Source organism: Dipodomys spectabilis, unplaced genomic scaffold, assembly GCF_019054845.1.
Source record: "Dipodomys spectabilis isolate Male_0828 unplaced genomic scaffold, ASM1905484v1 ptg000002l, whole genome shotgun sequence".
Lineage (NCBI taxonomy): Eukaryota > Metazoa > Chordata > Mammalia > Rodentia > Heteromyidae > Dipodomys > Dipodomys spectabilis.
This window is the reverse complement of record NW_024870679.1, coordinates 3,380,640-3,405,059: the sequence shown is the minus strand read 5'-3', so window position 1 is coordinate 3,405,059 and position 24,420 is coordinate 3,380,640. Positions and strand designations below refer to the sequence as shown.

Sequence of the window (24,420 nt, the reverse complement as noted above, 5' to 3'; positions counted from 1 at the left end):
TCAGCGTGTGTGTGAGAGAGCGTGAGTGTGTGTACGTCTGGCGCCTCGCCAGGGTGATTTCCCATAAACCACATGCCCCACGAGCCCGCCCGCTTAAAAGGCTGTGCCGAGGGCTGGCCAGAGAAGCTCCACCGGGGGAAAGTGAAAGTTTGCCCGGGTGCTCTCGGCGCGGCGGCGGCGGCTCTCCGTGCAGCCCGGGACGGCGGCGTGGCCCTGCGCTCGGGCGCCGACCCAGCCGCAGCCAGCGAGCGAGCGAGCCAACCGGGGCGGCCGACGCGCCCGGCCGGGACCCAGCTGCCCGTATGACCGCGCGGGGCGCCGCCGGGCGCTGCCCTCCCACGGTAAGTGGTGGCGGAGACGCGGGGCGGGGAGGTGGGGGGACCGGGGCCAGGCTGGGAAGAGGGGATCGGCGAGTCGGGCCCCTCGGAGCCCACATCTCCGGCGCGCCCGCTGCCCGTGCGTTTCCCCGCGGCCACGGGGCTCCAGCCTCTGTGCTTCCCCGGAGGACCCTGGCGCTTGGATTGAGGACAGTGGCAGCCCTGCAGCCGTTTCAGGGGCTGCAGCGCTTTCTTGGGGAGAAAGCAAAGGCTACTCTCCCCATTGCACCGAGGGAAACACTGAGCCACGCACAGGCAGGAGAGAGTGGCTTGCAGCCACGGGTGGATGCCTGCGATCATCGGCTAGGACACTCTGCTTGTTGCCAGGCAGAAGCATGCGCTGCCCGTGTGGCTGCCTCCACAGTGTGCATCTTCCTCCCGTCACGCACACGTGTTTCTAAGCCCCACTGGAGAGTGGACAGTGGAAGGAGGGTTTCCTTTAAGGGTCTTCCAACTTTAGAATGCCAGGGTTTGTGCTGAGCAATCTGCTGGCCGGAGAAAGGAGATCAACAAGGAGCTACTTGTTGCAACTCACAGGCCGGAGCATTGAGGACTTGGATGGTTATTTGGAGGGCACCCATCTGGGGGCTACCTGCGGCTAGCCTCCCCCTCCCCATCATCTACTGGAATATTGGGGATCAGAGATATTCTGGACTCCACATTGATTGAGAAAGGTGGGAGGAGGAGGATTTGGGTTTAGCAATCCTGAACAGGCTGCTCAAAAGTGCTTCTTCTCCGAAGTCAGTAGCTGCTGTAGCTTCTAGAAAGTACAATGTGGCACTTTTAATGAACGCAAATGGTAGTGTAATAGGTTTGTTTCTCAGGAGTTCTAGGGGAGAATGAAAGGAGTAAACCAAAGGAGGAAAAGAGTTGGAAAGCATTTGGTGGATAAAGGCTGAGGTTAGCAATAGGCCAGGTCGAGAGAGAATTAGATGCACAGCAGAAACCCCAACCAAGAGGCAGCGAGGATGGACTCGGACTTGGGAAGGGAAAGGAGAGGGCTAGGCCATGGCAATAAGCGCAGCGAGGTTGGAGATGAGAGCAGGAGGAACGGGGGACAGGGTTAGACAAGCAATCTGAGGGTCCAGTCATACCAGGTCCCCCCACAAACTTTGTTACAGGGAAGATGTAGCAGGATAGTGGCCACTGAAGGCAGGCTCAGATGCCCTGCATCTCTCTGAGCCTGCAGCAGAGATTCCTTCCCCGGCTGCTTCCATAGGCAGAGGCTGAGAGTGGGTGGGAAGAAGGAAGCGGGAAGAGCCTGCCCAGCCAGATGCAAGCTAGAGCATTAACCCTTGGGTGTCTGTCTGGATACTTCTCTGCAGTGGGGGCACTAGAACTCCCAAGTGCAGAGGTGACCGCCTTTAGCCCTCTTCAAAGTCAGCATTCTACCAGAGATGCCTGAAATATGGCCTAAAGCCAGGTACCCATGGGGATTACGCACTGATGTTACTTAGCTGTCCTCAAAACATCCATGTCTTGAAGTGCCCTGCGTGAGGTCTTCCACAACATGCCTGTCCCCAGGGGCTTTTCCTGTATGCCATTCACTCTAGAGCCTCAGTAATTGCCAGGATGGGGGAAATCACCTTCTCCACATTCTCTTTAATCAATCCTGAGCCTGAGCTTCCTTAGGACATTGGGCAACAATTGTCCATTAGAGCTCAAAGTATCTCTCACCCCAATACTATGCTCCAGTTACCCCTGTCGACCCCCCTCCCCCTCCCCTCCGTCATGCCAGGATTTTCTGATGCTCTTGGCTAGAAGGTACCTTGTACTTGCAGGGAACGTCAACCTGCTTGCCCTTTCTTCTGCCACCAACTTCTCCCAGCTTCTAAAGCCTGGCTAGTGCCCAAGTCCCTGCAGTTTCCCGTAGCGAGAGGAGACGTGCTCCTCTTCTTTACTGAGAACTCGGAAGGCTTTGCGCTTTAAGATGTAAAATCAGCATGTTGTTGTGGGCTCTTTCATTGCCTCCCTGTATTTTTCCAATGTTTTCCTTATTTGAAGTATTTGTCTCATCATCTGGATTACTGGGGCAAAGCCCAGAGCCAGAAAAGTGCCAGCCCTCACTCCACTCTGCCAGCATTTCCCTGAATCTGTGGGCATCAGCTGCCAGGATGCTTAGGAGCTCCCAAAAGGCCACTTGAAATTGGACAAAGAAGGCCCAAGGGCCCCTCTAGCCTCTGGCTGAAGAAAGGATGCTCCAGGGAAGCCCTTAGGGATGAAGGTGATCTGGAGGGAATGGCATAAACAGGGAGTCAGGAGCCAGTCCAATCCTTCTGGGGCTGAGCAGCTGGAGGCCAGGTGGGTGCTGACCGAGGGCAGAAGGTTTTCTTATGATTGTAAGAGCTGGCTGGCTAGATGCAGAGTGTGCTGGGATTCTGTTAGGCAGGTGCCACCCAGGGAGTGCCCACAGCTGGCACTACTGCCTCTAATTAATCATTTTTTTGACACATACATGCCCAGGGCTCTACCCCTCTGGCCTGGGATGAGTTTCCAGTAAAACTGAGTTTGGTGTCGTCTTATGTGGTGGCAGAGCCAGACCTACATGGAACCGTGTGAAAGAAAGGGAGAGGTCTCTGGCTTGCAGTCAGAAAGGAAGTACATGATCATGCCCTTGAGGACAGCTCACAACGTTGACAGCTTCGCTCCCTGTCAATGTTGCAGGGACTGAGTGATGGGTAGGTGCAAATCCTGCCCTCTAGAAGGTAATGTCTTGTTCCACTAGAATGTAGACTGCTTGGCATACACCTGTGTCATTATTAGGTGCTCTTTATGTAGTTGGGCTGGCCTGGGTTCATCTGGGAAGGCTCTTGGAGAAGATGGCATTTAGGTTTTCATTAAGTTAGGGCAAATTGGTGCTACAGCTGACAGGAGATGCTGGGAAGTCTGATTTGTGAGGAGTGGGGCAGAGACTATAGCATTGTAGAGATGAGACTTGGTTTTCCATCCTGGGCAGAACAAAAGCATGGTTGGGGAGAATAAAAACTGGAGAAAAATTACTCCCTTTCTGTCACAGACATGGCTGGGCCCTGGACTGCTGCTGATCTGTCTCCTGGTGAGCAGGAGTATTGCCAAGGAGGTGTCAGTGCACTGTAGCCACACAATTAGGGAAGGACACCTGGAGTTACTGCAACAGCTGGTAAGTATGTATCCATGCCTTTCCCTGAGACAGGGACCCGGGGGAAGAATCAAAGAGAAGGGTTGTAGGAAATAGGTCTGTCCTTCCCTCACTTACCTTCTCAGGGTTGGGACTTCAGATTGCCCCAACTCTAAAAGGTAGTGAGTTAGACTTCTAGCTAGCTGGGGTAATGATTGCCTAGGAATGTCCACTGTAGACCCTAAAAGGCTTCTAAGGCCTGACTTGCTCAGGGAATGCTTCCTCCAGGAAGTCAGACCAGTTTGCCTGCTGGATCTAGATGTTGTGTCCAGCTCCTGGACTCCTAGATATGCCACCAGCCTGGCACCAAGGCCCCACCCAGACTTAGAAGGGGAGACATGTGTCTGCTTTCCAGCCCTAGCTGCCTTGGCTCTTGCCTCTGGGATGGATGTAGCTTGCTCATCTGGGCCCCAAAGGAGCCTGTGTCTCATTCTAATCAGGCCAACAGAATTCCAACAACATGGTCCAGACAGGCAGGGTCAGGTTGTTGTCATGACTTCTGTCCTCCACAGTGGGGAATTTACTATCCCTCTGGCCAGTTTGGCAGGGTGGGGCACCACTGACTAAATCTAGATCCAAGGCACTGAATGTGGAGGCCTGTGGGGTGGACTTCCAGCCTCTCTAGGCCCCTCTACTTCTCTACCTACATGCTCTGCTGCAGAAGTCTAAGACAGACCATGAGCCACAGCAACGTCTGGAGCCTAGAACACACTAGCTTCTGCCAGGGGTCACCACAGCATCTACCTGGTCCCTCCAGATCATCACTCTCCAGAGCTTGGCCAGTCTCTACTGGAATTCCTGTGATAGGATACTTACTCCCTCCAGTGAGTTAGCTAAGATAGCTGATATTCTTCTATAGACAATTCTTCCTTATATAAAACTTACAACGTCATGGAGCAGGAGGTTGAATGAGGAGAATTTTTGCTCTTTGGAAGTCCTCTTCTGGGTCTGCGTCAGGCATAGGGATTTCCTTTGCATTGACTTTGTCTTTCCCGGTGTGGTTACAAGAGGCAAGTGAAGGTCAGATTCTGGTGAACCCAGAAATGGAAGTCCCCACTGATACCATCTTCATTGAGCTATACTATACACTCTGTAACACTGATCTGCTCTTCCTTACAGATTGACAGTCAGATGGAGACTTCATGCCAGATTGCATATGAGTTTGTAGACCAAGAGCAGTTGGTAAGTGATGACTATTTGCAAGGTCCATGTACCTCCCTATGTGTCCCCTCCAAGTAGGAGAGCACATGGGAGCATGAAGGCAGCAGGACCTGGATAGGATGAGGATGTGAGGTCTTTGGATGGTCAAGTCTAGGATGCTAACATCCAGGCCTGGGATGGTTCCAGGACTCAGGTCCCATCCTGTTCCCTTCCCCTGGCCCGGCACATATCAAGTGTTTACTGAATGCTAGGCACTTTCTTAAGTCAGTCCTAATAGTACCTAACAGTGATAAGGACCACAAATACTGCTTCTTATCCACATAGAGATTAAGGAGCATAGCGGGTAAGCAGCAGAAGTCTGGTTTGAACTAGGGCTGAAGACAAACCAAGATATATCTTCATATCATGTATTCTGAGAAATTATGTTACCTCCATCCACCAGGGAGGCTGTCCGGTCCATCTTCCTACCCAAATAGTCACCAAGTATGGTGGCTTCTACCTCCCAGAAGCTTGATGTTCTGTCCTCTTCCCCATCCTACCTCCCATTCCCAGTCATTCCCTTGGAAAACTTTAGGGACCTTCTAATTGATTTGCCTAATTCCAGGGCACCTTGTGTCCTGCCACTAAGGGGACCTTTCCAAAACCCACTGCCTTCACTTTCCTCCCTAAAACCTGTCAGAGCCTTACCTCCTCCTTTCTGCTTCTGAGCCGTTGCATAGCTTTTCCTGATACCTGCCATGCCTTTCCAAGTGCTACACCCACTTCCATGCCATGCTTGGACATCTTTGTGCTTTTTATAGAACTGCCATGCTGTTACCCAGAAATTGCCCGTGTCTCTGAGCTTACATCCACCAGATCCATGCACTTCTCTGTTAACATGGCACAGCACCACATGGGTCAAAGAATAGCCTCAGTGTTTTTACTCATTTACTCCCTCAGTCAGGCTATAGTACACGTTTACTAGAAACCTACTAGACCAGATGCTTAGGGAAACAGAGCCATAGTAGTTCCATTTTCCAGGTAGCCACCATGTTCGACAAAACCTACGGTTCTTCTCTGAGCCATGAAGTACCTCAATATCCTGGAGGACTTGAAGAGTCCACATGACAAAAGACTTTTGGGAAAACAAGCTGAGGGGAGAGGAGGCCGGGAGAGAGAGAATGAGAGGAGAGAATATCTGATACCTACCCTTTCTTTCTGTATACATCCATCCTAATTAAAACCTGGTATTCCAGAAGCCCAAAGAGGTCCTCAATCAGAATCTCAATTCTTTCACACTAGCCTAATCCCCAGTTATGTTAGATCCCAGATGGAGAGAGAAAGAAAGAAAAGCATTAGCATTCTCCTTATCCCTTCCCTAGGGGTCAGAGAAGGCTGTGCCCTTGCTACCTTGAGGTAGCAAGCATATAGGGCAAATCCTGGCTTCTCGGACCCTATTAGCTAGGCATTAAGCTCCAGTTTCTGACTTTCCAGGAAGATCCCGTGTGCTATATTAAGAAGGCATTTTTCCTGGTACAAGACATAATGGAGGACACCATGCGCTTCAAAGACAACACCCCGAATGCCATTGCCATGCGGGGGCTTCAGGAACTTTTTGTGGAGCTACAGAGCTGTTTTACTAAGGATTATAAAGATCATGACAAGGTAAGGAGAGTCCTGGAACTGGAGCACTGAGTTAGGACAGAGGTAGCTGTGGAAATGCCACCCTGCCTACATGTGCAGGATATGTTTACTCAGCCTATTTTGTGCCATTGTGAATGAATGAATGAATGAATGAGTGCCATCCTATTCATTCACTCATGTGACAAATAGTTACTAAGGACTTACTAGATTAAAGGTACAGGGCTGAGCTTTGATGATGTCCTCTGAGCAAGGAATTGTGGTCCCCATCCTTACAGAGCTATGGTCTGGCTAGGTGGGCAGCTGTTGAACAACAGTACAAGTGAATATAATTACAAACTAGGAAGAGTTGTCAACAAATAGTTATCTGTGCCTTTTGTGTACCAAGTGTGGTTCCAAACACCAGGAAACAGCTGTAATGAAAACAGGCAAAAATCCCCACTATCATAGAGATTACATGGGGGGGGGGGGGGGGAGTGTGAATCAACAAGTAAAATATGTGGGTGGATATGAGGATGTTGATAACTGCATTGGGGAAGAGTAAACCAGGGGAAGGGAGACCTAGAGGAAGTGAGTGAGCCAAGATTGAGAACACAGGGCTCAGAGTGTAATAGGGAACACTGACTTAAATGGGGGGGGGGTGCAGTATAGAAGAAGAATCAGTTTCCTTAGTTAGAACATACTAATTGGAACTCCAAATATGAGTAGGGGAAAGAGGAGAAAAGGCGGGAACCAGACATTTGGCATGTCAAAGACTTGGAATTTTTGTCTCAAATGAGAGAGAAGACCTGTGTGGCCTGCTCTCCCTTTCAGACTGTTGTGGTCGCTATATGGAGAATTGACTAGAGGGAGCAGGAATGGATTGTGGCTGCTTGGACCAGACCAGTGCAGAGAAGGTGGAGGGAAGAGGGCTGGTGTGCTATAGTAGGCTGGGCAGACAGGGCTTGGTGCATGCTGGGGATAGACAATGGACTAGGCCAAGGAAAAGAGTCAGGATGGTTTGGTTTTGAGTACCTAGTATTTGAACGTTGCCCAAGTGAGAATTATGGTGGGCAGAGGGGGAGACCTGAGATCAGTTTGGGCCACATGAGCAGACAGCTGGGGATTCCGATCTTGAGTATGACTAGAGATGCACAGATACTAAAGGTAGGACTTGGAGATAGTTTGGGAAGGTACAAGATTATACAGCCTAGCTGGCTGGGAAAAGAGAATCAGGCCCAAGATTCCATGAGAGTGAAAATCTAAGGGAAGACTGCATTGCTGCATTTCAGGATAGAAGAACTAGTTACCAAATGGATGGAGAAGTCAAGCAAGATAAGGGCTGAAAAGCAGCCCTCAGTTGGTGGGATTTGGCAATGTGGAGGTTGCTGCTGGAGGCAGATCAGGGAGAATAGAAAGAGAGGAAATGGAGACCACACTGTGAAGGAACTTGGCTTGAAAGAGGAAAGGAGAACAGATGGATGTAGCTGGAGAGAGGAACTCTTTAATAAAAGGTATTAAATCTGTGCCTTCCCAACATTGTGATTCCTGAGAATTACTTGGGGAACTTGCTTAACTTGCTTAACAAAGTCCCAGTGTCTTATAGAAGGTCTCATCCTTCCAGAGTCTGCTTCCCCGGGCCCAAAGGAGGCTTGGGATCTGCATTATAAGAAGCTTCCCCACCCATGATTGAGATTTTGTCTGTGTGTGTGCCAGTACTGGGGCTTAAACTCTTGGCCTTGCATTCTTGCTTGGCTTTTTCTGCCCAAAGCTGGCATTCTACCACTTGAGCCATACCTCCACTTCTGGCTTTTTGCTGGTTCATTGGAGATGAGAGTCTCACTGGACTTTTCTGTTCAGATTGGCTTTGAAACCTTGATCCTCAGATCTCAGACTCTTGAGTACCTGGGATTACAGGTGAGCTACCAGTGCCTGACTCCATGATTGAGATTGAAGGTCTTGAGGGACTTCCATTCATCCATAAGACAGTCAATGAATGGTGATTGGTAGACCAGAAGGGAGGAACCATGGATACCGGAAGAGCAATCCTCAAACCAGAAGCCTGGGGCCAAGGGGCCCTGCTCCTGAGCAGGCAGGTACATCTTTCTACTGAGGCAGCTTGGGTATCTGGGCTTTGGACAGGCTTCTTGTTTTCTTTGCAAAGTGCTTGTTTTCTTTATGAAATGTGACGAAAGGTGAGGCGAGGGGGGAGTCTCTACAGCCCCAGGGAGAGGCTGGCCTGGTTATTGTTCTGCTCTTCACTGATGAAGAGATAGACAAGAATGTTCACTTGACTGTTTTCACTATGGAGTGAGAGGTAGATCTGAGATCAAGCCAAGTGTTTATTATGGGCCTTGTGTTTACAGTTTTGGAGGAAAGAGCAGTGCCCTTAAGGACTTTGCAGTAGCCTGGGAAAACCCATTTAAAAAAAAAAAACTCTCTGTGGAGCTCAAAACGTTGAAGGGGAAGTTTGCCATTTGGGAGTCAGCAGCAAGTAGGTCATACATAGATAAGGCCGTGGTCATGCTTGGCACAACCTGGTGTGAAAGGAGAATTAGGTCCATACCAGAGCCCTGAGGATCTGCAGCCCTCTGGAGTCTTGAGGAAGCAGCTGGAGAGGTACCAAGATCCCAGGAGTGGATGTAGGAGCAGCAGAGCAGCTCAGCATTCTGCTCTGGGGTATCATCAGTCCTCCCTCTATGACACAGCAAGTGCTGGCAAAGAACTCAAATCCCCTGTGGCAAGCCATTCCATCCTCTACACCATCTTGAGATGATTCTGCTAACCTGCAATCTTCTGTCTTTATTTGTTTTGCTGTGCCAGGGATAGAACCCACGGCCTTGCATATGCAAGGCAAGCAGTGTGCCACTGAGTTATCTATACCCAGCCCTAAAACTCAATTTCTCTCATGCCATCTCCCACCTCCCCCAGAAACATTGGCAGAGTCTTCCCTTTGCTATCTGCTAAAATTAAAATTAAACATGCCCATGGTCCTTGTTGAACTCTCTCCACTTGTATCATTTGCCATATTCTTCCAGATGCCGATCTTGCAACCGCTTCTTTCATTCTTTTTGCATTTTATGCTCTCTGCCTTCGCACAGCCTGTCCTTCCTACCTGCTCTGTTCTCCCCAACCTCATCACCTTTCTGGTTAACTCTTGTGCATCTTTCCATTGATGTTTTGTGGGGGAAGTTCTTGAACTCTCATTCCGTTCCCTTTTGTTATGTCTCTGGAGATTGTTCAAAACTTTCTAGTAGGATTCATTGCACTTACACAGTGATGGATGCCAATGCCCTGCTTAATGTAGTATCTAATTACCATATGCCTGGTACTTAAATACATGTTGGATAATCCCATGAAGACATGACCTATCTCATAAACTCAGGACTGATTCTGTAAACCAGAAAGGAGGAAGGGATCTAGTGTGAGAAAAGTTAAGGAAGTTTGCCAAAGGAGGTTAGGCAGTCATGCTCACCAAAACGTTCCTGCTCTCCTCCCAGGCCTGTGTCCGAACTTTCCATGAGACTCCTCTCCAGTTGCTGGAGAAGATCAAGAATGTGTTTAATGAAACAAAGAATCTCCTTGAAAATGACTGGAATATTTTTAGCAAGAACTGCAACAATAGCTTTGCAAAGTGCTCTAGCCAAGGTATGCACTGGAAGGGGCTGGGGTGTGGGAGGGTGTGTGAAGGGTGAGTCCTAATGCTGGAGAGACCCCCACAGACAGCCTGGATGCTACATATGTGTCTTTGTGTGCGATGTGTACTCCTTTCCTGTACCTGTGTGGCTTCATGTACCTCCGAGTCCCAGGCACATGTCTCTTCTCACATGTGTGTGCATGTTTACCTACATATCTCTGCATGTGGAAGCATCCAGAAGGTCCATGCTAGCAGCTGTGATGTTCAGGAGTGGAAAAGGGAGTTCCCTCTCCCAGAAAGCCATGTAGGCATGGTGGCTTCCCACCTCGGCTCTTGCAGACTGGCTGGATAACATGGGGCATCCATGGAGCAGAAACTCATCTGGGAGTGAGGGCCCTTGCTCCAGGAGCCCTGCTGTGACCACCAGGACACCCTGGCTCCAGAAATCCCCAGGATGCTTTGGGGGGGTCCCCTCAAGGGACAAGGCTGGATTTGAAGTCTGAACATCCTTCAAACTCTCCCACTGTTGACTCAGCTACATACCTGTATCCTGCGTGTCCTCGTCTCTGCATCCTATGCCACGTGTGCCCTCCTACATTCAACCTTGCTCCCCAAGGCAAGGTTGAGGCCCTGAAACCTGTCCAAGGCCAAGTCCAGTCTGTTGCTTCTGACCCAAGGCCTCAAGCGTTGACCATCTCCCATCCCTAACCTGTTCTTACTTGTGGCTATGGCTGCTTGGGTCCTTAACTGCATGAAACCAATGTGTTGAAGGCTTCAGATGTTGTGTTAATCCAGGAGTCTGCTGCTCAGTCTCCTGACCTCTGGCTTGGTCTCTGGAAGCTCAATACAGGCTGCTGTCTGTCTTCTTCTCCCCAGCCCAGTATGTGCATCTGTACTGCTCTTTCTACTCTCTGCCCTGTGTCTTGAGCATCTGCTCTAGTCCTGTCCTCTCCTTAGCCCCAGGGCTGTTAGGAGAAGATTACCCTCCCTCCCCCCCCCCCCCCCGCCCCCAGACCCATATATCCCTCTTGACCCCTCTTGAGGATCTGTGCTGGAGGCTGGTGACTCTTACCTCCTCTCCGTCTTTCTCTCTCCCCTCTCTGTGGTTCTTTCAGATGTGGTGACCAAGCCTGATTGCAACTGCCTGTACCCTAACGCCACCCCTAGCAGTGACCCGGCCTCTGCCTCCCCTCAACAGCCTCTCACCCCCTCCATTGCCCCTGTGGCTGATTTGACCTGGGCTGATTCTGAGGGGACAGAGGGAAGCTCCCTCCTGCCCAGTGAGCAGCCCCTTCGCACAGTGGACCCAGGAACTGCCAAGCAGCGACCACCCAGGAGCACCTGCCAAAGCCTTGAATCACCAGAGACCCCAAACCTGGAGAACATCCCTATAGAGGATTCACCACAGCCTCACCCTCCTGCTGAGGGCCCCACCCGTGGAGTAGAGGACCTTCTTGACTCTGAATTGGGAACTTACTGGGTCCTAGAAGAAGCCTCTGGAAAGGCTGATGAAGATTTGGTGCCCAAGGAGGCAAAGCTTTCCCCCGCTGGGCCAGTAGGGGGCAGCATCTTGGCAGAGCCTGCCAGATCCAGCCTCCTCCTCACAGCATCTTCTCTGCTCCCCACATCAACAGAAGACCAACAGCCAGCAGATGTACCAGACATTCCCTTGCCCAAGGTGGACCCCATGAGACCCTCTGGCCAGGCCCACAATCATACTCTTGAGAAGACAGATGGTTCATCTGCCCTGACCAGAGACCACCAGAGATCACAGGAGCCAAGCTCTCCCCAGATGTCTTCACTACGCCCCCAAACCCCCAACAACCCTGCCACCCTGTCTGCTCAGACACAGCCTCCCAGAAGCCACTCTTGGGGCATTGTGCTGCCCCTTGGGGAACTGGAGGGCAAAAGGAGCACTAGGGACCGGAGGAGCCCTGCAGAGCTGGAAGGAGGACAAGCAAGTGAGGGGGCAGACAGACTCCAGGCCCGTTTTAACTCCGTTCCTTTGACTGCTGCAGGCCATGAGAGGCAGCACTCGGGATCCTCTGACTCCCAGCTCCCCGTGTTTGTCTTCCGCCTTCTGGTGCCCAGTATAATCCTGGTCTTGCTGGCTGTCGGTGGCCTCCTGTTCTACAGGCGGAGACGGAGGGTAAGGAGATCTTAAGGAGGCTATGAGGGCATCCCCACTGGGGCAGGGCAGGGAGAGGGATGGGGCGAAAGTTGGAGAATGGCACAGTTTCTGCTGGGGGATGAAGATGCTAGGCAGTGGGGGCTGACTGAGTGCCAAGGATGGGAGGTAGACATGGATGGAAGGTTCTTCAAAAATCAGGAAGCTTTGACCCTAAGACTCACGGGAAATGATGAGGATAGAAGAGAAGATTCTTGGGCTGAGAACGGGGTGACAACCTGTTGGGAGGGGAGAAAAAGGAGAGCAGTGGTACTGTATTGGGAGCTCCACAGATCTTGGGCATAGGACCCATAGAAGAGACAAAAGAGGAAAGGGGCATTGTCAGCAGAGAGGCCTCTGAATAACTCTTACTTTCAAGAAAGACGAACTCTTGCCCTTCTCTTATTAATGTCTGGGGCAGCTTGGTTGGGAATAAGAACAGTATATCCTACCACCACCCGCTCAGCCACCAACTTCTCAATGAACTTGCTCTTTCCTGTTTCAGAGCCATGGAGAGCCTCAGACATTGGATTTTCCTTTAGGGCACCCAGAGGGCAGGTGAGCAGTTGGGGTGGGACTCTGGGAGGTCTTGGGGCCTAGTTTGGGATTTATTTTCCCCTCTGGACTGAGGGTAGGAGTGGAGGCTTCTTCCATTTGCTCTAAAGAAATGGAGGCACAGATGTATGATGTGGAGTCACACATATATATGCAGAAGAGGAAGGACCTCTCTTCTACCTAGATATCTAAGCTTTGGTGATTCTTCCTAAAAGTCTGACAATTTCTGGGTTGTTGAGTTTTTCTTTTTCATCAGAAAGGGCTGGAGCACATATGTGGGGTTGGGGACAAACCTTAAGGGAGTCTTTTGAGTTCCCTACTACTGCTGAAGTCTTACACTAGCACTGTGCTCTCCCTGCAGCCCCCTGACCCAAGATGAGGGAAGACAGGTGGAACTGCCAGTGTAGGCACAATTCTAAGGTAAGAGTCGTATTTTCATTTCTCTTCACCCCTTAAATAGAACTCTACCCTTCTTTAGTCACTCTCCCTTGTTACCCACGCCAACTCCTGAGGCCTTCACACTTGAATCCCTCTCACTTCATCTTGGTCCTGTTCCCTCTTCATCCATTGATTACCAGGTCCAGCCAAGCCCTCTCCTTCCCAGATCACCTCAGGTCACCGCCCTCTCCCACCCCCATCCACATACCTGATATCAGAAACTGCTACCTCTGCCTTTCTAATCCTGCTGCTCTTTCCATCCAAAACCAACAAAATTGCTACTTCTCTAGTTTTGTTGTTGTTGTTTGGCTCTGGGGCTTGAACTCAGAGCCTGGGTGCTGTTCCTTAGCTTTTTCACCCAATCTGGCTTTTGGCAGTTAATTGGAGATAAGAGTGTCACAGACTTTCCTGCTCAAGCTGGCTTTGAACCGTGACCCTTAGATTTCAGTAGCTAGCATTGCAGGCACGAGCCACCATGCTTGGTTTCCATTGTGGCTGGAAAACTTTCAGTAGCTCTGCATGGCCAACCACTTCAAACCCAGAATCCTTAGCTTGCTTCCACACCCTTTCAGCACCTACCCTTAGCATCCATCTCTTGCCAGGCTGGTCCCCAACCAAGGTCAATGCTTTCTCCCTATTTCAGAGTCACAGTCCAGGCTGGGAAGCAGCTCAATAGTAAAGTGCTTGCCTAGAAAGTACAATACCCTGGGTTTGGTCCATAATACCAAAAAGAAAAGAAAAGACAAAACCCCAAAACTACAGTTGGAATCATGATCCTATAGAAGTCCCCTGGCCTGCCACAGTCCATACCATGTTCAAAGTAACACTGGGAGAAAAGGCCTTCCTTGTGTCCCTCCTCACTGCTCCTCATTCCTCTTCTCAGGAGGCCCTTAGTTAATTAAAGTCAATTAACCATCTCTCCTTTAACAATTCTCTATATTGAGGGGGTGAAATAGATCAGGAATACAACATTAAACATGTGGAGAGATAACAATGAAATCTCTCCCCCTGTATAATTAATATAAGCTAATAACTTTTTAAAATAAAAAAATCTCTACTCAGTGTGGCCAAATCCCTCAAACATTCCTTATATGATGTGGTTTTCAGACCCCTCACCATCCTGGATACACACGTTTGTCAATGTCCCTCTGGAAATGTGGCGCCCAGCCCTGGACACAGTACTCCTGATGCTGTCTGACAAGCTCAGAGTCCAGTGGGACTGTTGCTTTCCTTGATCTGGACAGTACTTCTCTACTGCAGATTAAGAGTGCATTAGTTATAACAATTGCATCATACTGTTGTTATATGTTGAGCTTGTGGTCTACTAAAACCCTTAGTCTATTTCTTGTGAGCCTTGGCCCAGCACACCTATGGACAACTTTTTAAACCAAAGTGCAGTTTATACTCACCTATGTTAAACCACCTCATTAGTTTTTGCCCATGCCCAGAGCCTCCTAAGAGTTTTTGCTATTAATTATGCCAACCTCTTAGCCCTCCCTCCCAGGTATATCCCTTATCCACAGTGATTACCTTCTGTTGTTCTTGCCCACTATTGATAAAAAAAAATGTCACCCAGATTCTTCTTCCCCAGCCCTAAATCACAATCAGCCCCTCAGGAAGCCCTCCCAACTATGTCCACCACCATCTGGTTACCCTTTAATTCATTCCCCTCTGCTCTTTTGTATTTGGTTAATAGTATATCAATTTGCACAGATTTGGATGTTGTTTTATGTATTTTAAAATCTTATTTCATGTGTATATGTATTTTCTGCACTTCTAAGAAGATTGTAAGCCCCCTGAGGGCAGGAATTGTCTTACACTTGGCTGTTTTTTTCATCCCGGGTTCTAGAACAGAGAGGGCTTCTCCATGCTTGCCAAAAAATTCAATAAATGTTGACTGGCTGACTTCAGGACTGACTCACCAACTGACTCTGGCCAGCTGTCTCTAACTGCCTAGTCTTTGAGCTTACCAATTAGCTAACTAATTAGTTAATTAATCCCGACTGAGCAGCTAGTTAGGTGACTAACTAGCCAACTAGCTGGTAAACTGCCTGACAAGTTGTTGATTAGTGAGCAGATTGGCTAACTAAGATGGCAGATTGCCTGACTGATTCATGACTGGCTGGCTGGCAGATTAGCTGGGCGACCCATTCGAATTCCTAGTCACACCCTTTTCCACATGTAAGTGTAGGGTGACAGATCTGGCCCCTTCCTCCAGAAAGAGGAGACCTGGCAAGTGCACAAAACCAGGGGGACTCACTTTGAAAAAGAACAAGCCGTAACAACATACCAGGAATCCTGGGATCCTTCTTGGCAGGAGGGTGGGCTGAGATGGGTCAGGGGGTTAGCAGTGAGGACTGAAGTCCTCTCAGAACAAGTAGAGGGTAGAAGTCCCTGAGGACTTTGTGGCTCAGTGTTCAACTACTAGGAGCTACTAGTTCTCCCTCCTTCTTCCACACTCTTGACCTTCCACCCTAATTCTCTTTTCCCTGTCTCCCTACTTGTTGGTCTATTCAAGCTTCTTCCTCCCCTCAAGGTTTTACTTGGAAAGGGAACTATTTGATTCTGGGGGTACAGCCCAAAGGTGGTTCCCATGCCAGGCACCAGCATCCTCTGAGTTAAATGCCTGTGTTCAGACTGATTGCTGCTCTAGAAAAAAGTCCCAGAGGCAGAGAGACTGAGTGGAAGACACAGAGCTTCAGAAAATCTAGTCCCCAGAACCTCAGCCCAGGGAGTCGGGAGAGGGGGCAGTGGGCTACAGCATGTCCTCTAAGTCCTCCTTCCCTTCTGGACCCTGGCAGACCCTGGGGCCTGGCCAGACCAGCCAGTTCATAGTTTCCTCTCCCTTGCATGGGAAAGGGCTGGGAGCCAGAGGCTGTGGGTCCCATCTTCCCTCCTTACCCATCATAAGCTTGACCAATAGGGCCATGGACATGGAGTTGGGGAGGCGCCACACAAGGTCCAAAGTCAAGCTGTTGGATGGAGTCCAGGGGATTTCTGTTCTGGGAACAAAGTGTTCTGAGAATGCTGGGCAAGGGGACAAGGATGGGGGTGGGGTGGGGATAGGGTAGGGACCTGGTTTCCGTGGATGATGCAGGAGGCAAATCCCTTGATCCATCAGGAGGAGACTGGATTGCTCAAGGGTAGCATGTATAATGGCAGGATGGGAATATCCTTGTTCCTATACTGCCTCTAGACTTCACCCCTCTGGCCAAGCCCTTCCTCTTCAGTTGCCTTCACCTAAATATCATCCATGAGGATCTTTTCTGGGTAAGGGTGTAAAGATGGAAATGTACAATTATTCTTTGCTAGAGAAAGCAACAGTCACCCTTAGTTCATTGACCAAGGCCAATGAGATAATCTTGCCTGTGTAGGGCGAGGGGTCTAAGGACCCTCAAGAGCCCACCCACTTCTCTATTGGGTCCATCTGCCTGAGTAACGGCCCCTCCTCCATCATGGCCCAGACCTCCTCCAGGCCCTATTACCTCCCACTGTGGTCCCTGGTTTCCCCAGGAGGAGGTAGGAGGTAAGGCCAGTCTGTCCAGAGGCTTGGGCTACTGCCAGGGAAAACTGCCTTGTCCCTCTGTGGTGTCTGGGATGGCTGGGAGGATGAGGGAAGGGACAGAAGGAAGTCCTTCCCAAAGCCAGCTGGCAGCCCACAGGAACGCCGTGAGGAGCCCTTCCCCCAGCCACGTCCTCAGCGACCCTCCCCACACTCCCACTCACTGACCAGCTTCCCATCTTTCCCTTCCAGTTGAACGCACAGGACTATCTCTCCATGGGAGGAGACATTATGGGAGCATCCATCACCAACCTTTCCAGTTGTCCTCTTGGAAATGTGGTTTGCCTACCACCAGACCTCTTGCCTGCCAGGACTGGACCAGAACAGCCATGCTAGCTCCCTCTGCCTTGACCCTTAAACCCTGAGCTGAATGAGAGACGGCCGGAGGATACCCCTACACCACCGCTATTTATTGTGGGCCCTGGAGGCTCCCTGTGCTTGAGAAAGGCTGGCGAGCCCCACTCAGGACCCTGGCCCGCAGAGACTGCAATTTCCTCTGACTCGTCTCCAGGGGACCTACTTGCCTGTGGCAGGTTGGAGACCAGAGTGGAAGAGCCCTGCATCCAAAGGACCCATTTGGTGCCAAGGAATCCCAGAAGGGACAGGCAGGGACCTGTCCCCAGATTGGCAGGGCGGGACAGCCTCCATCTGATTTCCCGTAAAGGCGTGAAGCTCAATACACAGACGGGAAGAGGAGGCCGCTGACTGTTTGCTGACAGCTTTTACTGGGGGGGTCTGTCTACACCCTCCACTTGCCTAAGTGCCCTCTGCTGGTGGCCAGGCAGGAAGGAGAGGCCAGCCCTGCCCTCAGGACTTGCCCAAACCTGGCTCAAGATGCCCAGAGGAAGGACCCAACTCTGGCCTCTGCTTCTCCTTCTCTCCAATCCCTGCCAGAGCTTCTCCGGGAGGCCCAGAGGCTTCCCTCATGAAGGAAGCCATTGCACTGTGAAGACTGAACCTGCCTGCTGAACAGCCGCCCGCCCATCCACCCCCATGAGTGAACATCCGTCCAAATGTCCTCCCACCCTTCCAGCCCCTCCCCGGCTTCCTATCTTGAGCTGGCCTCACTTGTTGACTAGGGGAGCCCCTGAGCCCTGACTTTCCCCTGCCCCAGCCTTTGACTCAGGGGGAACTGTGGAAAATGACCCTCCCACCCTAAGCCAGAGCTGGTCTTTAGGCTGTGTCTTTCACCCAGGTTTCTGCATCTTGCACTTTCATGTTCCCAAGAGGGAAGTGACTAGAAGGAGGGGAGGTGGAGGCAGAGAGGCCACTGGGAGAGCTCTGACTGAAATGGGTCTTAGAAATATGGATGTGCCTGAGGTTAGGAGAGATGACTGCACCCCAGTCCCTCAGCCCAGTCTCCCTTCCCTGCTGCTCACAGCCTAGGACTGAGCAGGTGGTCCCCATCATCCAGTCCCACCCATGTGGCTCTTGACTCCCATCTTCTCTGGCCCTCCTTTCTCCTGTCCTGCCCTGGCAGGCAATGACATCCTCCCCCCCCCTCCCACCCTTCACTCACCCCATCCCCCCCAGCAGCTCTGGCCAAGAAGCCAGGGCTGGAAAAGGACCATATCAGTCATCCGCTTCCAACTCTGCTCAAAGGGCGGGCCTCCACTTCCTAGGCCAGCCCCTGGCTGTGGCTCTGAGACCTGAGTAATGGGTGACAATGCTGTCACTTGCCTTTCAGTCCCTTTATGCTGCTGTGTCACTCCTGCCACCCAGAGTCCTCCACTGAGAGAACCTGTCCTCCTTCAATGCTGTCAGAGACAGAAAGGGTCTCCAGGCCCAGCCACCCCTGTCTTGGAGCTGATAGCCTAAGGAAGGGCAGGCAAGAACTTTCTAGTAGGGCTCATCCTTCTAGTCACAGACTCTATATTCCATGCTAGAAAATATATTTTTTAAAATGAAAGGAAAAACATAGAAAAAAAAAGCATTTCTCCATTCCCCTCCACCATAAACCTACAGTATTTTAAAAGTCAATAAGGCAAATCCAGCCCGTTTGCAGAAGCTCTTTGTGGGCATGTGGTGACACAGACGCAGGAGGAGCCCCAGAGCCACCTCTGGGTGCCCCTATACCTGCACAGGAACCCCTTATTTCTTCTGAGAAAGCTCAGAGGGAACATTTGGCTCACGAACTGTGAGACTGCGTTTTTATACTTGGAAGTGGTGAATTATTTTATATAAGGTCATTTAAATATCTATTTAAAAAATAGGAAGCTGCTTATATATTTAATAATAAAAGAAGTGCACAAGCTGCCACGTGTGAGTCATGGGAAAAGTTGCTTTTGGGGTGTGGGTGGCAACAGTAGGGGTGGGCGGGTAGCAGCTGCTGGGTGAGCCCCAGCTCAGAGCGTTTTTCCAAGGTACACGGGGAAAGGCGCTCTCTCCAAGTTTTGATCTTGTTACGAAAACCTCCTGTGCTATTGCTGTCCCAAACACATTCATCTTGTGTATCTATTTCATAGGAAGAGGGCCTTAAGCAGCCAAACCTCAGCCCTGGCCACTTGCGCAGCTCAGGCCCAGCCCAGCCTAATAAAATGACTGGTTGGGCTCCATCCAAGGGCCCCAGGGGCCTCTGACAAGGAGGCTCTTTGACCACTCAACCCTGCTGTCCAGGGGAGCTGGCCTGGGCCAGTAGGGCACTAAGGTGAACCAGTGCTGTCTCTAGTCTGGGAAATGGGTGGGGCTAGGAGGAAAAGGAGCCTCCAGACTATGGGAGGCCTAAGGCCTGATCTTCCTCCCCAAGTAAACGGGGAAACCACAGATTTGGTCTTCCATGGAGAAAGAAGTGTTAGGAGAGGTCAGAGAAACTTAAGGCCCAATATGTCCCAAACACACACACTTCAGGCAAAGCCAAGACAAGAAGAGCCTCCCATCCCTGAAAGTGTGGTGGACAATTCTAGATCTCAGCCTCAGCTTCCCAGTGAGTCATTTGAGTTCTTTCCGAAATACTGATACCCAAGTACTAGATCAACAAAATCAGGACTTCAAGGTTGAGGTTCAGACACTTGATTTTTCTTTTTTTTGGGGGGGTGCCAGTCCTGGGGCTTGAACACAGCGCCTGAAAGCAAAGCAAACAATTCAGCTCCTCAGCAGCACTAGCCACAGCTTAAGGACTTAGTAGCCCCATGGGCTTCCATGTTGAACATGGGTAAGATGACATTTTCATTATCATAGAATTCTACTAGACAATGCTGCTCCAAAGGCTCAGGCCTGAAGTGACCAAAGTTACAGGAACAATCAAAATCTCTAGGATCTAAGGAGTCACTCACCCTTTCTGTGTGCACCCCCTGCCCATCCATCCCTCACCATTTAGTTCTCTAAAGCCAGTTTTTGCCACTAGCCAAAAATCCTCAGAAAGAATTTAAAAGAAACTCTCTCACATTCTGTCCTTCAAGGCCCAGCTCATAAAGTTTGCTTTACTGAGATGCTTTCCTGAGAAGACTCAGACCCTTGAGGTCCAACCAGCCTTATTTCCTTCCTTCTCTAAGATCTGCCAGTCTTAGCATCTACCTGTTTGCCTATCTGTCCCACTAGGCTAGGGACTGTGGGAGAGCCTATGCTGTGTCCTTCCTTGTACCCCAGGGGGTACAAGGGATTATTTGACACAGAGTAGGGGCTTAACCCAATAATTTGGGTCAGAAGGTTAATATTAGATATATGAATAAAGGTATGGTAGTGCAAATTATTATTATTTTTTTGTCGGTCATGGGGCCTAATCTCTGAGCCTGGGCGCTGTCCCTCAGCTCTTCAGCTCAAGGCTAGCGCTCTATCACTTGAGCCACAGTGCCACTTTCCAGCTTTTTCTGCTTTTGAGGGGCTGAGGAATCGAACCCAGGGCCTCATGCATGCAAGGCAAGCACTCTACCACTAAGCCACCTTCCCAGCCCTGGTAATGCAAATTCATACCAGATTTAACCACTGGCTTTTTCTAGGGGCCCCATTGGTATTTGCCAACAGAATCAGTGCCCAGGCTGAGGGGATATTTACAGTAAAGACATCTGGCCTCTAATGGAGTTGGGGCTAAACTAGCATCCTGCTTGATTCCAAGGTGGTGGTGAATGGAATGCATATTTTGAAGTTTTTAAGCAAGGATGATGGGGGAAACATACAAATAACAACAACAGCAACAAAATCTCAACCCTTACGTATCATTCCAGAAGCCCCAGCAAGGCCAGGGACTCTCAGCAGGTCTTTTCCTTGGATTTTCCTGCTGTAAGAGCTTAAGCAGCACTGTTCACTTGGGATTCCACATGAGAAAATATATTGCCTCATTGTTTAAGATTTGGTAAGCCTTTAACCTCTCTGAGCCTCAGCTGTAGAACTACTGTGAGAGTATGAACCAAGTATACCTGTACTGAGGATCAAATGAACGGACAAATCCCAAAGCACCTGTGCCTAAATAAAATGTGCTCTGATCTGCCCCTGACAGCGTGTCCTAGAGTGCCAAGGCAAAATAGCTCCCCTCAGGACTCTCACTGGGAAAGTAGAATGCTGTCAAAGCCTGGTTAAAGATGGTGGTGCTAGCTGGGTGCCTGTGACTCACACCTGCTATCCTAGTAACTTGGGAGGCTAAGATGTGAGGATTGTGATTCCAAGCCAACCCAAGCAGGAAAGCTCATTAGACTCTTATCCCCCATTAGTCATCAAAGAACCAGAAGTGGAGCTGTGCCTAGAGCACCAGCCTTAAGCAAAGAATCTAAGGGACAAGTACTCATGCCTGAATTCAAACCCCAGCACTGGGGCAGAGTGGGGGAATAAGATGGCGATGCTGAGTGCTGCCTCTAGGGAGGAGCTAAGAGTATCTGTCTGGAGGGTGAGAGGCTTTGGGCTTTGGCTGGGCTGGTGAACAGGCAGGGTCAGGAACTTGAGCTTCGAGTATATAAGCAGAATGGCCCAGCCAAACCTCTAAACCTCCATCCGGCCAGAGGCAGGAAAGTGAATCAGAAGGAACCAGGAAGAAGCCTGAGGTTAACCTTCCACAGACTGTGGGTCGCGGCAAGCCAGGAATGGGAAAGGTTGCTGAGGCTCGCTGGGCATCCCACGACCCGTTGAACAGGCCCTAAAGTCATTGGAGTAGGCAGGAACTGGTAGCCCTGGGGAAAAGAGGCCACAGTTCCCAGCCAGGTCCCCCCCCTCCCCTAGCCAGGGCCCCTCTGCCAGAGCAGCATTTTTGTCTTTGGTTTTCCTCTTCAGTTTCTCAGAGCAGGGGGGTGGGCGGGGGAGGAGTGTCCAGGCTCTGCTGCTGTCTGGATGTTAGATCTGCTGAGGGAACAGGGTGGAAAGCCCCATGGCAAAGTGGTTGACATGGAGAAGCCTATGCTTTCCTGCTGTGGAGAACATGACTGCTGGAGACTGGTCACTGGTTTGAGCTCACAGGAAAGCCCACAGTCTGACCTTGTGGTCTGATGTAGAGCCCATGACCAGGTGGCTGCTAGTCAGAAGAATTATAGACTACAGCTAGTGCAGCACATAGAGCTCCGTACAAACAGGGCAAGTGACAGCCTGACTGGGTGGGGGAGGGAGAACTCTACATCTCCTCATTGAGGATAAAAGAAAAACACATGGGCAAAGGAGAATAGAAGAAGCAAAATGACATCACGTGCATTCTCCTTGCAGACTTGCTCAGAGGAGTACCAGAAGCAGTGCCAGAGATTTCCATCAACATTCTCAAGAGTTTTTTTAAGAAGTTCTCAGAGAGGTAGAGGACCACATCCACTAAAGAGAAAGGCCCATAAAGATATAAGGCCCATAAGGCCTGTGGGGAAAGATCCAGGATGGCACACACCTGTAATCCCAGCGCTGAGCAAGTGATGGAAGTGAGAACTTGCCTAAACAAACAAACAATCAAATAATCCAGAAAGGAAAAATAAGACCTATATTATTTCTATGGGAGGGGGGGACAAAAAGCAGCTCAAAAGCCTTAATATATCCAAGAAGCTTCCTTAAGCTTTCTTGTTCTGTTCTGAGTCTCTCTCAGATCAAAGCAGAACATCCTGGCCTATTCATTGGTGATGATGCAAAGACATGGGTCCCTGATATGGGATCAGAAGAGATGTGGAAGAACCCTGCTTTCATGACAAGCAGTCTCATGAACAGATAGATGCTGAGTTGAACAAAAACCATAGAAATGATGATATGGCCTACTAAGCTAATGAAGCATCAAACAGCAGAAAAGGAAATCCTGGAAGCTAAAAGTAGCAAGAAAAAGAAGAGGGGGAAGATGAAGATGATGATGATGGTGATGAATAAGTTGGTTTATAGCATGTTTGTTTTTTATTCTTGTCTATAGAGGATTTAACATCCTCTGAACAGAACTCACTCCTTTTAAGGAAAATATTGCACGGTGAGGCTAAAATTCGCTTTCAATTTCTACAATGCCTTTTTCTTTTTCTTAAAAAATATAATTGACACACTACCAAATGTATCCTTAGTCAGTCCTGTCCTGGTGATATTCTCAGTCAAAACTAACCTTCTCTGGACCAGATAGGACCTGTAAATTTACATGAAAATTCAAAGCAGGTTCCTGCTGGTACAAGCACGAAGTTGTTACTGTAGGGTCAGTAATTTTTTCTTCTTTAGTTGTCCCTGCAGCAGTATATAAGAAATACTTTTGCTGTTAACTGACCACCACTCTGTAATTGCAACAAAGGGAGTAGCAGCTATTTTTGTTGACATTGTGAATGCCTCTAAATAAATTGTGTGTGTGTGTGTGTGTGTGTGTGTGTGTACATGATGCTACTAGGGCTTGAATTTAGGGGCTGGGCATTCAAAGCTAGAACCCTACCACTTGAGCCACAGCTCTACTTCTAGTTTTTTTTTCTTTAGTTATTAGAGGTAAGAGTCTCATAATCTGTTCCTGCTTGGGCTGGCTTTGAACAGTGATCCTCAGATCTCAGACTTCTGAGTGGCTAGGATTACAGGCATGAGCCATGGGTGCCTAGTTATAAACACATTTTTACATTAACTAGTTTATCATAAAGGGTACAACTCAGGAACAGACAGCTATGTAGGGTGAGATATGGAAGCATCACAGAGCATCCTCCCTCCAAGCAACAAAATGGAAGTTCTATGATTTTTTTAATTTAAGAAAAAAATTAAAAAGAAATTATGGCTTAGAGTGGTGAAGGACTTGTTCAAAGGTAAATTCTTTGAGGAGCGCTGGTAAAAAATCCAAGTTGGATTCCAACCACTCTGGTCCACTGGTCCTGCTCCTATTTTGAGGTTCTAGAAACCTGCTGCCCACCACTCATACCAGTAAGCTATTTACTTGTCTCATGTGCATACCTGGTAAGCCTCATTCATTTTCTTACTGCTAGACTGTGAGGACAAAGTGGTCATTAACAGTCATTAGAAGAGATATAGAATAGTCAAGCAACCACACAGCTAAATATCTAAAAGTACTTTAGTATGTATTTCATGATTTATAACTAAGTCATAAATTATGACTGGATGTAGGAAGATACAGGTGCTATGGAAGCTAGAAACAGAGGACCTGAGCCAGGATTGAAGGAGATGCCAGCCCTTAGGAAAATGGAAGCAGAAAAATCTGTAGAAGGCTTTCAAGCTATGTGAAATGCTCTATTGTTCCTTATTGTTGTTGTTGGTAGTAGTGGTATGGTCATGGGGCTTGAACTCAGGTCGTAGGCACTGGCCCTGAGCTTTTTTTAAATTGTTGTTTTTAAAACTATTTTGAACCACAGCTCTACTTCCAGTTTTTAGGTAGATAATTGGAGATAAGAGTCTCACAGACTTTCCTGCCTAGGC

General features: G+C 49.5%; 1 protein-coding gene across 3 annotated transcripts; it reads left to right on the top strand.

The window, feature by feature from the left end:
* Positions 1 to 18,571, top strand: Csf1 (colony stimulating factor 1). Of its 3 annotated transcripts, none has more exons than XM_042681422.1 (9): positions 1 to 341; positions 3,394 to 3,516; positions 4,654 to 4,716; positions 6,169 to 6,339; positions 9,795 to 9,942; positions 11,950 to 12,080; positions 12,604 to 12,656; positions 13,015 to 13,073; positions 16,846 to 18,571. In XM_042681422.1, the coding sequence occupies exons 1-8, from the start codon at positions 303 to 305 to the stop codon at positions 13,058 to 13,060; spliced, it is 774 nt and encodes a 257-aa protein (XP_042537356.1). In that variant the 5' UTR covers positions 1 to 302; the 3' UTR covers positions 13,061 to 13,073; positions 16,846 to 18,571. The 3 variants fall into 3 exon arrangements, with proteins under 3 accessions (XP_042537356.1, XP_042537346.1, XP_042537340.1); XM_042681412.1 differs by lacking the exon at positions 16,846 to 18,571 and adding an exon at positions 14,199 to 15,001 and having other exon boundaries at positions 3 to 341; positions 11,047 to 12,080; XM_042681406.1 differs by having other exon boundaries at positions 4 to 341; positions 11,047 to 12,080.
* The last annotated feature ends 5,849 nt before the right edge of the window (positions 18,572 to 24,420 follow it).